Source organism: Schistocerca gregaria, chromosome X, assembly GCF_023897955.1.
Source record: "Schistocerca gregaria isolate iqSchGreg1 chromosome X, iqSchGreg1.2, whole genome shotgun sequence".
Lineage (NCBI taxonomy): Eukaryota > Metazoa > Arthropoda > Insecta > Orthoptera > Acrididae > Schistocerca > Schistocerca gregaria.
The window spans coordinates 568,429,274-568,445,295 of record NC_064931.1 but is presented as its reverse complement, the minus strand read 5'-3'; the positions used below and the strand labels follow the sequence as shown (position 1 = coordinate 568,445,295).

General features: G+C 40.1%; 1 protein-coding gene across 1 annotated transcript in view; it reads left to right on the top strand.

Moving 5' to 3' along the window:
- The window catches only part of LOC126299343 (protein tyrosine phosphatase domain-containing protein 1-like), a 584,390-nt gene that overhangs the window by 328,880 nt on the left and 239,488 nt on the right, over positions 1 to 16,022 (top strand). Inside the window, exon 6 of the mRNA XM_049991191.1 lies at positions 12,869 to 13,052. Coding sequence (XP_049847148.1) covers positions 12,869 to 13,052 — 184 coding nt within the window. The remainder of the gene's footprint in view (positions 1 to 12,868; positions 13,053 to 16,022) is intronic.

Sequence of the window (16,022 nt, the reverse complement as noted above, 5' to 3'; positions counted from 1 at the left end):
TATGTGGGTCTTGAATTGGATAGTTGTATTTATAGTACTTTAAACCAAAAAATGAACATCTGCTCACCTGTTTACTTCACAAAAGTAACATATAGCAGTGGTGCTGTAAATTCCACTTGCTAACATGAAACAAAAACAAAAGAGAAAAAATGTGTGGCACTGCCTTTAAATATCAGAGTGTCTCTAACCATAGGTTACCACACAGAAACATACACACTCGCTCACGGCACCTTATAGCCTCAACATCCAAAAAAGGCATGCACCCATGTGGAACAGTGTGAATAGGGAGAAAGTCACATCATTTGGGAGCTCATCCTCTAGCACCATAATATTTTGTAGTTTCAGCACTGTACCTCTGACTGCTACTGCCATTAATGTTATGTGGCTGGAATCTATCATCACCTCCACTACTGGTTTCAGAGTAAGATGTGTATTATCTCAAAATCTTAGTATATAATAGCACGTTGAAACAAAATGTGTGGTTATAGAGGCATCGCAAACTGCACTTGCTAAAATGGGAGTAGAAGAGGTTATGAAGATGAATAACGAACAAGTGCATTTTCCAAATGAGGGCTGTACTGCAGTTCACATATTAAATGATTAGGACTTTTCTGTATACAGAGTGGTTTGGATAGGTGCTTGGGACCATATTTCAAGGGGCAGATGTCAATTCCAGGAAAACATAGAAGAATTATCTAAAGTTTTAACAATTTTAATCAGCACTGCAGGCATAGTATATGGTGAAACGATGCACTTAACTTGAAAAATAGCCGCTGGCTACTGGTTTTGGTTTAGAAAAATGAGTGTGCAACTAGTCTATGATTAAAATGTTTGTAAGTGCGTAAATGAAAATGTGTATGGTGCACTGCACATCATGTGTACGTTATTTGATAGTGATAACTTATCATGTATAACATAATAATTTGAAAACGTAAGTGAATGCAGCTGTATTCGACTATAGTACCAATACATCTTACTTCTGTTGCTATATTTCTAAAAATTGTAACGGAGCTATTTAAGGCAATTATGTAATAAATAATTATTTCTTAACAAAGAGGCATACAATTTCCTACTCCTGAGAATATTTGCTAGACTTACTGCATTAATGCCTTAATGAACATTATTTATTCAAGATTCTAATGCATGGGTGCATTAGGAAGCGGAATACATGTTGTGAAATAGATGTGATCTGGGCGAAAAATTAAAATGGAAGAGAAATGATTTACTAATAAATATTTATTTCACATTTCTTGTTATGGTACAGAATCATTTACAATTTATATAACATGAATGTCATTAAAAATTCCTTTTTTACTGAGGTTATCGAAAATATATTTTAAAATGTCATTGATAACAATGTTTTTTGCATACTTATGTGGATAGATGCAAATGATGTCCACCATTGAGACGTACATCATTTACTGTCTTATATAATGTAAATTTCGTTAAAAAATCCATTTTTAGCCGAACGCATGGAATATATAACTACAGCGTTGATGGTCTGCCAGTATCAATTAGTTACCCTGACAGACGATGCAGTGGCATGTACCATTCCTCATCTGTGGTTGATGAAATATTGCTTTGCTGCCCAATGAATGGTTCAGTATCTTTGTTGCCCCTTTCGTGTAGACTTCGCTCCCCAAACATAATATCCCAATTATGTTTCGTAGTTCCATGGGTGGGACATACGCTATTCACCATTCATAGAATCAGGATATATCCACTAATATCTCTACAGTACATGTCATATAATGAAAACACGGTCTCAAATTTGAATGATCATTTTGTCTTTTCTTTCTTAATGTCTAATGACAGCCTGTGTTTCACACCCTAATTAGGAGCCCTTTCCATCTAAGAGGTCATTTTCTAAGAATTTGGTACCGAATCTCTTTAACTTTTTTTGCTTGTTATTGGGGTTCTAATATTAGTACCACAGTCGTCAATCGCAGCCAATTTACATATTATCTGCTACTATCCCATACCACGCCCTTTTGTTTTGACAACATAAAACATGGCGGATTGTTGTGCAATTTTCTCCACTATCGTCCCAATGTTGTGTCCCTATGGTATTCTATATATTTGGTCCAGACATAACTTCCATGATGTCAAACTATATTTTTTAGTCCGAACTTTGTCTGTTTTCACCTTTGTGGGGGAACAGTACTTAACTGAATCCGATGTGCTGAATGGGTTATACGGTGCACAACGTGTTCTTTATTGAGGTTGAAGGGAGTCTATTAACTATTGTGTAACTACATTTGTTCGTCTTATTGCTTGAAAATCATGTGTCCACGCTGAAGGATGAACTGTCATTATCCACTGATTGCTGAAGAAAACGTTGTTGAATACTAGTAACTTAAACGTCGTCATCGAACGTTCTTCGGCGGCCCTGCACCAGGCAAGACGCGCGAGTTTTTGTGATCTGATAAAGATAAGCCACTTCGAGTCAAATAACAGTTAGCTGAATACATACTACTCAGTAAATGCGTTTATTAGTGTGTTTTTTAAGCAGACTATTAAATATCTCACTTTTCTTTGCCTAATATTCCATGAAAAACTAGGAGATCGTACCGTCGCGTTGTTGTCGTATTTTTGTTTACGTTTTGACGTTGTAAACCTAGATACTCTTGTTTAATTGTTCTTACCTCTTTCCATCAATTTAAGGACAGCGTATCTCTTCATTATTTAGCTCACAATTCCACAAAGTAGCGTTAATTTAAGTTGTTGATTCTGATTGGCAGTCGTAGTTTACACACAGTTGTGTACAGGCCGAATTTTTGTAAATGTGTTTTCTTGTTTATCGGTAAATAAACAACTCACTCTTATTGAGGTATTATATTTGTCATGAGCGAAAAGTATCTGACTGCTATATAATTCTCATGTCTGGGCTCTGATTTGAGCTGTAGTTTTTCCCTTGTGCATGATTGTAGTGGCGAGGGAAATGGGAAACGAGGCTGTACAGTGATTGTGCAGGATATGGGGCAGAGGTAGGAAGATAGAGGAACAGGATTGGAAAAGTGCTGTCCTTCAGGCTCAATTAGACAAGGCTAGGAAAGATTTTCATAGGTTAAGAAGGGAGAAGGGTAAGAGAGGTGGGAAGTGGCAACAGGTAACGGGAGGACCAGGCTTAAATCTTCATCTTACAGCTTTATGGTGAATGTTAAAAATAAGTTTGAACTGTTGCTTCAGTTAGAAATTCATGAACCTCAAGCAGCTGCAGGTGTAGACAAGTTACGACAAACTTTCAGCACAACTCTCTTTAAGACTGTTGCTGTTCTGTAGCAGGTGACAGTGTATTTAGGATCACTTTTCAGACTTCACCAAGGAAGACACCGTACTTATACAACGAAGCGGCAAAGAAACTGGTATAGGCATGCATATTCAAATACAGAGATACTCTATGTGATCCAACGTATCTGGACACCCCCAAAAACATACGTTTTTCGTATAAAGTGCAATGCGCTGCCACCTACCGCCAGGTACTCCATATCAGCGAACTCAATAGTCATTAGACATCGTGAGAGAGCAGAATGGGGAGCTCCGCGCTCCTAAACATCTCTATAGGTCCACTGTTTCCGCTTTGACCGTGAAGGGGAAACGTGAAGGGACACTTAGAGCAGAAAAGCGTACAGGCCGACCTCGTCTGTTGACTGACACAGACCGCCGACAGTTGAAGAGGGCTGTAATGTGTAATAGGCAGACATCTATCCAGACCATCACACAGGAATTCCAAACGGCAACAGGATCGACTGCAAGTACTATGACAGTTAGGCGGAAGGTGAGGAAACTCGGATTTCATGGTCGAGCGGCTGCTCATAAGTCAAACATCACATCAGTCATTGCCAAACGACGCCTCTCTTGGAGTATGGAGCGTAAGCATTGGACGATTGAACAGCGGAAAAACGATATGTGGAGTGACGAATCACGGTACACAATGTGGCGATCCGATGGCAGGGTGTTGGTATGGCGGATGCCTGGTGAACGTCATTTGCCAGCGTGTATAGTACCAACAGTAAAATTCGGGGGCGATGGTGTTATGATGTGGTCGTATTTTTCGTTGTTTTGCATGGCACTATCACAGCACAGGCCTACATTGATAATTTAAGCGCCTTCTTGCTTCCCACTGTTGAAGAGCAATTCGGTGATGGCGATTGCATCTTTCAATACGATCGAGCACCTGTCCATAATACACGGCCTGTGGCGGAGTGGTTACACGACAATAACATCCATGTAATGGACTGGCCTGCACAAAGTCTTGACCTGACTCCTACAGAACACCTTTGGGATGTTTTGGAACGCCGACTTCGTGCCAGCACCGACCGACCTCGACACCTGTCCTCTGTGCAGCACTCCGTGAAGAGTGGGCTGCAATTCCCCAAGAAACTTTCCAGCACCTGATTGAACGTGTGCCTACGAGAATGGAAGCTGTCATCAAAGCTAAGGGTGGGCTAACACCATACAGAATTCCAGCATTATCGATGGAGGGAGCCACGAACTCTTAGGTTTTTTCAGCTAGGTGTCCGGATACTTTTTATGACATAGTGTATGTAATCAGGCAGAATACGACGCTGCGGTTGGCAACGCCTGTATAAGACAACAAATGTCTGACGCAGTTGTTAAATCGGTTACTGATGCTACAACGGCAGGCTATCAAGATTTAAGTGAGTTTGAACGTGGTGTTATAGTTGGCACATGAGCGATGGGACACCATCTCCGAGGTTGCGCTGAAGCGGGAATTTACCCGTACGACCATTTCACGAGTATACCGTGAATATTAGGAATCCGTTAAAACGTCAAATCTCCGACATTGCTGCGGCTGGAAAAAGATACTGCAACAACGGGACCAACGACGACTGAAGAGAAGCGTTCAACGTGACTGAAGTGCAACCCTTCGGCAAATTGCTACACAATTCAATGCTGGGCCATCAAAAGTGTCAACGTGCGAACCATTCAACGAAACATCATCGATATGGGATTTCGGAGTCGAAAGTCCACTCGTGTAGTCTTTATGGCTGCAGTTGGAGCTATGGCTATGGAGACAACCTCATGAACCTATGGACCCTGCTTGTCAGCAGGGGACTGTTCAAGCTGGTGGAGGCTCTACAATGATGTGGAGCGTGTGCAGTTGGAGTGATATGGGACCCCTGACTAGACACGACTCTGACAGGCGACACGCACGTAAGCATACTGTCTGATCACCTGCATTCATTCCTGTCCATTGTTTTGGAGCTGGGAAATTCCAACAGGACAATGCGACACCACACACGTCCAGAAATGATACAGAGTGGCTCCAGGAAAACTCTTTTGAGTTTAAACACTTCTGCTAGCCATCAAACTCCCCAGACATGAACATTATTGAACATATCTGGGGTGCATTGTTACGTGCTATTCAGAAGAGATCTCCACCCCTCGTGCTCTTCCGGATTTATGGACAGCCCTGCAGGATTCATGGTGTCAATTCCCTCCAGCAGAACTTTATACTTTAGTCAAGTCCATGCAATGTCGTGTTGCAGCATTTCTGTATGCTCGCGGGGGCCCTACATGATATTAGTTTATTTGGCTCTTCAGTTCAGCTGGTGGGCTATGTAATAGTATTGATAGAGGTGGTGGGCACAGTATACACCGTGACCTGAAAAAGACTGCATCAGTATCGAGACACCAATATGTTGCGTTTGTATGTGCTCTGAGACAACACGACTGACCTCATCTGAGCCCTTAAGTCACGAGACTTGATTTGCGAGTTGGAGCGGCTGCTTATGTGGGTCACATGCTCTCATATTGGCGTGGTTCCTGTTGATTCTCTTAGTAGATGGAGTTACGCTAGGTATGGCTTTCACCTCAACAGGTAAGAGAAGTGTAGACTGACTGGGCTAATAGTAGAAAATTTAATGATGAATGATAAAATGCCAATGGTTACAGGCTTCAGAACAGCCCCTCTGTTAGGTTATGGACAACAGAAACAAACCAAGTCTTATGAGAGGTTAGGACTGAAGCATACCGTCAGTTTGTGAAAGAGACAAAATTACATAATTCTGGCGTTTTACACCAGCACAAGCAGCTGTTGGCTAAAAATTCTTAACAAACAGCAAAATTTTATTTCCACTCAGTTTTAAACCGTGAAACACCAGCTATCTTTATTACATCAAAATATTCGAGGACTAAGAAGTAAAATTAATGAGCTATTTATCTGCATCGATGAATTAGACAGCAAACCCAGTTGACATAATCTGCCTCTCTGAACGTCATGTGACTAGTGGTGTGTCGTATTTATTTTTTATATACTTAACATCTGAAAAATTTTCCCATAAACATGTGTTGATCCAAAGGTGATTAAAAATTGAATGGCCAGGTCAGTTACTGTAGGAAAGTCTTCTTTTGGCACCAACTTCTAGAAATCTAGAGATTCTTCTTGAGAAGTTTGTAACTTTGAAAATATGTTTTCTGCAAAATGTTTGTAGTTCAGAATTTTTCAGCAGTTTAGAGAGTTCCAAGAGAATATTGGCAGCATAACTGATTTTTCAATTACACAAATTGTAAAAGGGTGGACGAAAATATGTAATTTTCTTTTATACTTTCGAAGGTCTGAAATCTGCTCTCAAACGACTGTAATATCCATCTAATTCTAGATTCGTTACAATTGATAGTGGCGATATTCATCTCTCCTTTCAAATTTTTGAGTGTGGGAAAGAGGTCAATATTTTCGTTGGCCAAATTCATTAAAATCGGATTTAATTTAGCTTTCAGTTTCTTTATTAATGTAAACATAGTCGGAAGTGAGAAATCTTTGCCTTGTAGCTTTAGGCGTAAAACATTGAGATAATTAATGATGTCAACAGGATTTTTTTTCTTCAGAAAATCAGTTTCCAAATGTAACGACCTTTCTTCCTCTAAAAATTCCAACACCTACTCTCTCAAGTTGAAGAAATGTTTCAACAGGTTATCACTTGAGAGACATTTACAGCGCAGTGCAGTTGGAACTCTTTATATTCGCTGATATATCCTTCAAATAAAATCCTGAATTGACATATGTGAAGAGATTTTGCACTAAATGGTTCAAATGGCTCTCAGCACTATGGGACTTAACATCTATGGTCATCAGTCCCCTAGAACTTAGAATTACTTAAACCTAACTAACCTAAGGACATCACACACATCCATGCCCGAGGCAGGATTCGAACCTGTGACCGTAGCAGTCGCGCGGTTCCGGACTGAGCGCCTTAACCGGCTTTTGCACTCACGTAGTTTACATATAGAGTTCTACCGGATTCACAATAACACCCACCTTCAAGTCCTTTGCACACAATGCTTCCTGGTGGATGATGGAACGATACGAAAATATTTTTCGATGTAAGTAATTTTCTAACGAAGCTACACAACCATTGTTTATCCCGATCACTGCGGGTGCACCATCAGTACAAAGAGATTTCATTTTGTCCCATGATAAAGCCTTTATTTCCAGCGTGTTCTTTAATTTTCGTTAAAGTTTTTTTCCATGGCTTGTAATTTCTAGCTGACATAATTCTAGTAACTCTTGACATATGCGGCGCGGTTTAAAGCGCCTTGTCACGGTCCGTGATGCTTCCCCCGTCGGAGGTTCGAGTCCTCCCTCGGGCATGAGTGTGTGTGTTGTCCTTAGCTTAAGTTAGTTTATGTTACATTAAGTGGTGTGTAGGCTTAGGGACCGATTACCTCAGCAGTTTGGTCCCACAAGACCTTACCGGAAATTTCCAAATTTCTGGACATACACTCTACTGTTCATCAATCCAACGAACAAAAATAGCCAACTGAGATCTACTCGTTAAATCACAAATTTCGTCTACGGCCAACGAAAAGTATTGGCACTTTGTTACTATCGGATCTGGCCGCTGATATCAACTGACGTCTCGTCCACCCGTCTCATAACGGTGTTTCGTGAAAGATTATCGGCTTTATGTTCGACGTTTTGGCCATTACAATTTCGTGCAGACCCTTTTTCACAGTTTCTGTATTAAAAAGAGGCTTCTCTTTTTTCGTTAAAACCAAAGAAATCTCTTAAGACGTAGATTCGAGCTCGTTGTACCTTTTAACGAGAATATTATGTTGGTGGAATAGTTCCCGTTTCATTATCTTTAAAAAATCCTCTCTGATGGCACTACCAACAGGATCCCCTTTATCAGAGTTATTAGATTTTCCTTATAATGCCTTTCTAAATTATATTATATTACTGTAGGAAAACAAAGTAAACATATGGGCTACTGCGCCTTGCTTTCTGTAAAACAATAGTTATTTTCCCATTCAACATGAAAATGACGGTAGGATTCTGTCGATTTCGACGGGCTTGGTTTGCTCTGTGCCATACTACAACAAACAGCACTTTTTACTTTACTTCATGAATACCTCATGTAAAAACTAGTAATCGAGTTTATCGTGGGGAAATCTTAAATTAGATTACAATGGATTACATCCGTTTAAGTGCTAAAGTAAGCACTCCCTGTTGTTTTAGCCGGCCGCGGTGGTCTAGCGGTTCTAGGCGCTTAGTCCGGAACCGCGCGACTGCTACGGTCGCAGGTTCGAATCCTGCCTCGGGCATGGATGTGTGTGATGTCCTTAAGTTAGTTAGGTTTAAGTAGTTCTAAGTTCTATGGGACTGATGACCACAGATGTTAAGTCCCATAGTGCTCAGAGCCATTTGAACCATTTTTGAACCCTGTTGTTTTTAACAAAAGCTGACCAAGTATGTCCAATGAAGCGCAGTCTTTAAAATCACAGTTGAAATACCTTCAGGTACATACTTTTAAGGAATATAATTGAAAACTGCAACTGTAGATAAATACGCGGGTGAACTGGCGCCAAACGATTCGCGAAACATAAAGGGAATACGACCTTCTGAGTGGGACAGCCAATGGCGTGACCGCTCCCAACGTGCATTAGTTGTTATTTTCGCTGCGCGCGACACTTTTTGAACTTGGTGGGAATTTTGAAACTTGCTCACGTGGGCCGTTCACAGGTCACGGGCAGCCTTGCGTTAAGTGTTACAGGATATATGTTAGCATCTCATTTTTGTTGAGCAGAAATGGAGAAAGAAGGAGTTGTCATAATCATTAGGAATGGTCATCAATTTAAGAGCACACACACTCATAAATTTTGCCTAGAGCAGCATATGGAAGCATGTGTGGCAGACGTAGAATGTCGTAATGAATTCTGCATAGTAGTACATAGTAGTAAGTGTATACCGAGCATGTGCAGATAACTTTAATCTCTGCATAAACAACCTTAAAGCTCTACTGGCTATTTAACAATAAAAAAACAACGAAATAGTGGTTGCTGGCGATTTAAAATAGGTCTTCTTTAATACTCTCCCGGTAATAATTTATTAGTGTTTGTAACACCATCACTTAACTTAATTGCTAACGTAAACTTCCCAGCTATCGTAGCTATTTGCTCACAAATAGCCTTTGATTATAGGAAGGTCCAATGAACAAAATTATATTACAAAAGCAATAGTCAATGTCCTCGCAGACAGTGACATGCAGTCCGTTTTGTTAAATATTAATAATGTACAGGCTACAAAATCTGTGAAATCTGAATTAAAGATGGAATAAAATTTTTATGGGCATTAGTAAATAGTTCCTAGCCAATTCTCTGTCACTAAACTTTAAAACAGCATGCTACATGCCGTTCAGAATTTGTAAGAGGTTTCCCACCAAACTGCTTAAAATATGATGACAAACAGATAGAAGAAGTGGACAGTGTTAAATCCTTGGGATTACAGCTTGACAATAAATTCATCTGGGAGGAGCTCACCACAGAAATGCTGCAGCATCTAAAGAAATCTATTTGTCGTGCGAATGTTGTCAGTCATATAAGATATAAAAATGAAGAGTCTGGCATACTGTACTTACTTACTTTCATTTCATACTGTCGTATGCGAAATTTTTTTGGGGTAACTCATCAAAGCAAGCTGAAGTTTCCCCAGGACCAAAAACGTCTAATGAAAGTTAATTATTGTGTGAACTGAAGAACATCCTGCAGACGTTCGTTTAGGGAATGAGTGATATTAATTACTGCTTCCCAATATATTTATTCCTTAATGAAATTTCTCATTAAAAATATATCTCTTTTCATACTAACAGTACAGGTCATGGAACCAGTACTAGAAATAAGAATAATCTACACAAAGATTTCAAGTCACCTACTTTGGCCCAAAAAGGTCTCCATTATTCAGGACCACAGTTTTTCAATCACTTGCCACCAGACACAAAAAGTCTAACTGCCAAAAGAGTTTAGTTTAAAAGGAGCCCTAAGGATTTAGCGGTGGCCCCTTCCTTCTACTCCAGTGATGAATTTCCTAGTATAATCCAGTGACGTGTAATATCAAATAATGAAAGTATGAGTAAACTATAACTTCTGGACAAATTCAATGCAGTAATGCGATTATTGTAAATAAGCATTGTGAACTGATTATTCAATTTAGACTTTATTCCCTTTTAAATGAAAATATGTTGAAATTTTTTTTGTGACATTTCACATCCATGACGATTATATCGCTTGGGGCCTGTGGAAGGTATATTAGCATAGTTGTTTTTCATTGTAAATATTTATTGTGTATGCTTCTTTACCTGAAATTTTTATCCTGGAGGATCTCCTCACTGTGGATCAAGCGGAACGTAAAGTACATCTAATCTAACGGAAGCTATTTAAAATGACTGAGCGATTTTTATATATTACTAAGACTTGTATCTCATTTGTGTACTACTGTTGCACTCATTTCATTCTCCGATGCTAAAATTGCGAATATAGACACTTCCTGATAAACGGGGCAAAGCACTCCAAGGACACGGTTGGATGCCAATGAAACGTCATACACATGTACACCAACGGCCGATAAGTAAAAGATTAGGGTTGCAGTTCTTTGTGACAGAACATGCAAAACAGAGCATTGGTGTTTTTCATGTTTAGTGTTGTTACCAGGCCTCCTGGAGTACCTTCGGGCCACGAACAGCGTGAGATGCTGAGTGAAGGAAAAACCTGAAATGTTGAGGGAAGTTTAGGGCACAGAGATGCCACATAATCGTATGAGACAGCGTTATCAACACCTGACAGAGTTTCAAAAGGCCCTCATTGTAGGTCTTCATTTGGCCGCATGGTCAAATCATTGAGTATTCAGATGTTTAGAGCATTCGGATGTGTCAGTGGCCTGATGTTGGATTACATGGGATTGTGAGGGCAGATATAGTCGTCGTCAAAGCTCCGTCGACCACATCTGCCCATCACAACTGTGCACCAAGCACATTGTAATCCCTTTACATAAGAGTGTAGCGGAGGCTAAACCAGTTGGTTTTTTATCCAGCCTTTCGGTTGGAGTCTTAGTATAATTATTTATGATTGTGAGCTCGCTTCTGTGACTGTGCCTCCTATATATATATGCCGTATCCTGGTCATATCGATATATCGATATCCTCTCCTGGCGGTAAGTCAAACAACTCTGCGTCTTCATCGTTGACAGACGAGGATACAATATTTTATAAGTCTTATTCTTGTCGAGTTATTCTGCTTAGTACGCGCTAACTAGGTACGTGCTGAATAGGATAATAATGAATGAGAAGAGATCTCACGATGTGAGTACAATGCGATAAAATTACTAAGAACTGAGAGAAATTGGCAGGTTCAAAGAAAACAGCAATTTTTGTGATGAGCAAAATATTACCTAAACTAATGTAATGTTAATGGCAGATATGAGAGTGAATTTTTAAAATTTGGACCATAAATTCCAAACCATTTTTTACTATGCAAATTCAGATAATAGGTAAGCATCATCTAGTCATTCTCTTACTGAAGATATAAATGCTGAAGCAAGAAGTGCAAGATTGAAGACAGAGATAGACTTCCGTATTTTCCACAATTATTTCAGGAGGATCTGATATCGAACAACAGTTCCTCCTTCCGATTGTTGCACAGAAGGAAAAACCTGAAATGTTGAGGGAAGTATTGGCAGAGTCTAAAAGCAACTGAGCACTTCTGATAAATGTAATGTCACTGGAGTGTATGATACTCCTGTGCTATTCTATGTCTACAGCGCTACAGATATACCCCTCCCCGCCCACCTATCTAGCAATAGTGAACAATGGAGAATTTTATCCTGCATGCAGACATTCTTAGTAATTCCAGTTCAGTAGAAGAATCACAGAATTGATGTGCAGTGCTACAGGCCTATACTGTTACCCCAATATCTATTGTTTTTGTGCAATGGGTTTCCTTCAGTCCTAAGAAAACATCACTGGGAGTAAGCATGTATTAAAGGTACAGCAATCGATTAAGACAGCTGGCTCCCTCAATACAGTTTCTCATTGCCGCCCAGGCAACAAGACACGCTCTTACTAAGCTCATGACCAAATATACAACTCACTTTCGACTCGAAAGACTTGCACCAGTCGAAGGACTACCCGACGGGAGGCCCCATCCACACGGCATTTCCATTTCACCAAACTCACTTCATGATTTTGTATCAGAAACGATTCACTATGACACTCACAGTAACAAAGATCTTCTGAATGTAGAGACTGATAGTTATGATTGATAGATTCTGTAAAACTGTGGAAAAATTATATAGGGAATATACTATGTTATACGGAATATACTATGTTATAATGAACGAGACAGAATCAATGTATATAAGATAATTAATGAAATTATATGAAAAATAATGGCTGACACATTGGAGTGGTTGCAGATATCCGTAAGTCTGCGTCTCCTGAAGACAGCTTCGCAGACACATATTTCGCCACTGTAGTTGCCTTTGAAATTCAGTTCTGTGGTTGCATTCGATAATACTTTGAACTTCAATACCTTGAATCCCGTATAAAATATGCGTGTCTGTTTTGTGTTTCAGGGCTCGGAAGGACGGGCGTTCTGATAGCTTGTTACCTGGTGTTCAGCCTGAGAGTCCGAGCCAACGACGCAATCAGATATGTCAGGCTGAAGAGGCCCAATTCCGTCCAGACGAGTGGCCAGATCACATGTGTTCAGGAGTTCGAACAGTTTGTCTTCCCTCATAGTACAGTATTCTGTAATAAGTAAGACATAAGCTACACTTCCTACATGTCACTCTTTCAACTTGTCTTTGTAATCTCTATGCATGTTTCAAAATGATAGGCATTCTTACAATATGTATCTCTAGCATGCTGGGTTTGGAATGGATCCGCAACTTTTTTATGATTACATATAACATTTATGAAAAGCGCCTTAGGTAGCGCAGGAAGAACATTTATTTATTGATTACTGGTTTCGTACTGCTTGTGCATTATCAAATCAGGGATAAAATACAGGAGATGTCACTGTTTACAGCAATAAGGTTTACAAAACTGCATTACAGTAGCAACTTAGGCTAATACTGTTCGAAAACAGATGACATACCATAATGAAAGTATTGCGTTGCACCAGTCATACAACTGGAAAATTGGCCTTAAAAGCAATAAGGCTACAGGGGCTCGACAAAAATATGGAAATACGAGAGAAATGTATGCTAGCCAAGACGGCAGGTTACGCTGTTGCATTTGACTACGAACGTCACTTAAGTAATGCCCTCAATACGTTGCAAAAGTGTCAATCGTGGTCAGAACAGCGTTCTGTTTAGTTATGAGTGCGTTATGAGTATATCGGAGCTAAGTGAAGTCGAACATTTTTTGTGCTTGTATGGTGGGTGCTTCCGTAGCTAAGGTGGCCGAAGTGTTTCGCGTTTCGAGAGGCACGATATCGAAGATTTATACAGGGAAAGCGGAAAACATCATCCTCTAAGTTACAACGTGAACGGAAGTGTGTGTTGACTGAATGTATCAGAAAGCCGCTGGACAGAGTTGTTACAAAAAATAGGAGTACGACGGCTGCAAACGACGCTGCTGAACTGCATGTCTCACTTGCGAACCCTGTCAACACGAAAACAACGAGGGGAGCTGCGTAAACAGGGAATTGCAGAGCGAGTTGGAATTTCAACACAGCTGTGGATGTCTTGGAAATATTCCCTCACTCTATCAGATTCATTGACAACTTCATTAAATCGATACCATTTGTGCGGGACAGCTTTCCCTTGCTTCTTATTGATGGATCATAGGTTTGGCATATTTGGTGGGATTCGATCCCGCAACCCTACTGGATTTTATTTTCCCTTTCCTCCTATCCGTGGATACTGGCACAGTTAGGTTATTTGGTAGGAAGTCCGTTGCGTTGGAGATGACTGAAAATTTCAAAATCTCAGCTCTGTTGTATACTATGTCCTTAAACAAGCTGCGGAGGTGTTAGACTGGTGTGTGTGCTTGCAATACCATTATCAAAAACAATTAATTGATCAGTAGGGAATTTGATGTTACGATCGAGTTTTTAAAGCACTATCTAATCCCTAAGTCTGTTCTCTCAGCTACACCAGGACGGAGAATGTGGGAGGAGAAGGAGGAAGGGTATGCTGTATGATAGAATAGAGACAACAACAACAAGACAGAGTCTATTGCGATGTATAAAGTAGCATTAAATGCGACATATTTAAACCACGATCCAATCTGTAGCAGTTGTTGTTGTCATGCTTAGATGTCAGAGATCACTATCAGTCGGGAATTTGACTTCGCAACTGGGTTTTAAAAGTACTTCGATTTCCGACATTGGTTCTCTCCAGTACATTTTGAAGGAAGAAGAGCCTAGTGCATGATACGATAGAGACAAAAGCAAATACTACTGCAAGACAGAGTCCACTGTGATGTATTGAGAAGCTCTAAACACGACACACTTAAACTACAATCCAGTCCACAGTAGTAGTTGTCATGGCTAGATGTCAGAGATCGCTATCAGTCGGGAATTTGACTTCGCAACTGGGTTTTAAAAGTACTTTAGATTTCCTACATTGGTTCTCTCCAGTACATTTTGAAGGAAGAAGAGCCTAGTGCATGATAGGATAGAGACAAAAGCAAATACTACTGCAAGACAGAGTCCACTGTGATGTATTGAGAAGCTCTAAACACGACACACTTAAACCACAATCCAGTCCACAGTAGTAGTTGTCATGGCTAGATGTCAGAGATCGCTATCAGTCGGGAATTTGACTTCGCAACTGGGTTTTAAAAGTACTTTAGATTTCCTACATTGGTTCTCTCCAGTACATTTAGAAGGAAGAAGAGCCTAGTGCATGATAGGATAGAGACAAAAGAAAATATCACTGCAAGACAGAATCCACTGTGATATATTGAGAAGCTCTAAACACGACACACTTAAACCACAATCCAGTCCACAGTAGTAGTTGTCATGGCTAGATGTCAGAGATCGCTATCAGTCGGGAAGTTGACTTCGCAACTGGGTTTTAAAAGTACTTTAGATTTCCTACATTGTTTCTCTCCAGTACATTTTGAAGGAAGAAGAGCCTAGTGCATGATAGGATAGAGACAAAAGAAAATATCACTGCAAGACAGAATCCACTGTGATATATTGAGAAGCTCTAAACACGACACACTTAAACCACAATCCAGTCCACAGTAGTAGTTGTCATGGCTAGATGTCAGAGATCGCTATCAGTCGGGAAGTTGACTTCGCAACTGGGTTTTAAAAATACTTTACATTTCCTACATTGGTTCTCTCCAGTACATTTTGAAGGAAGAAGAGCCTAGTGCATGATAGGATAGAGACAAAAGAGAATATCACTGCCAGACAGAATCCACTGTGATATATTGAGAAGCTCTAAACAAGACACACTTAAACCACAATCCAGTCCACAGTAGTAGTTGTCATGGCTAGATGTCAGAGATCGCTATCAGTCGGGAATTTGACTTCGCAACTGGGTTTTAAAAGTACTTTAGATTTCCTACATTGGTTCTCTCCAGTACATTTTGAAGGAAGAAGAGCCTAGTGCATGATAGGATAGAGACAAAAGCAAATACTACTGCAAGACAGAGTCCACTGTGATGTATTGAGAAGCTCTAAACACGACACACTTAAACCACAATCCAGTCCACAGTAGTAGTTGTCATGGCTAGATGTCAGAGATCGCTATCAGTCGGGAATTTGAC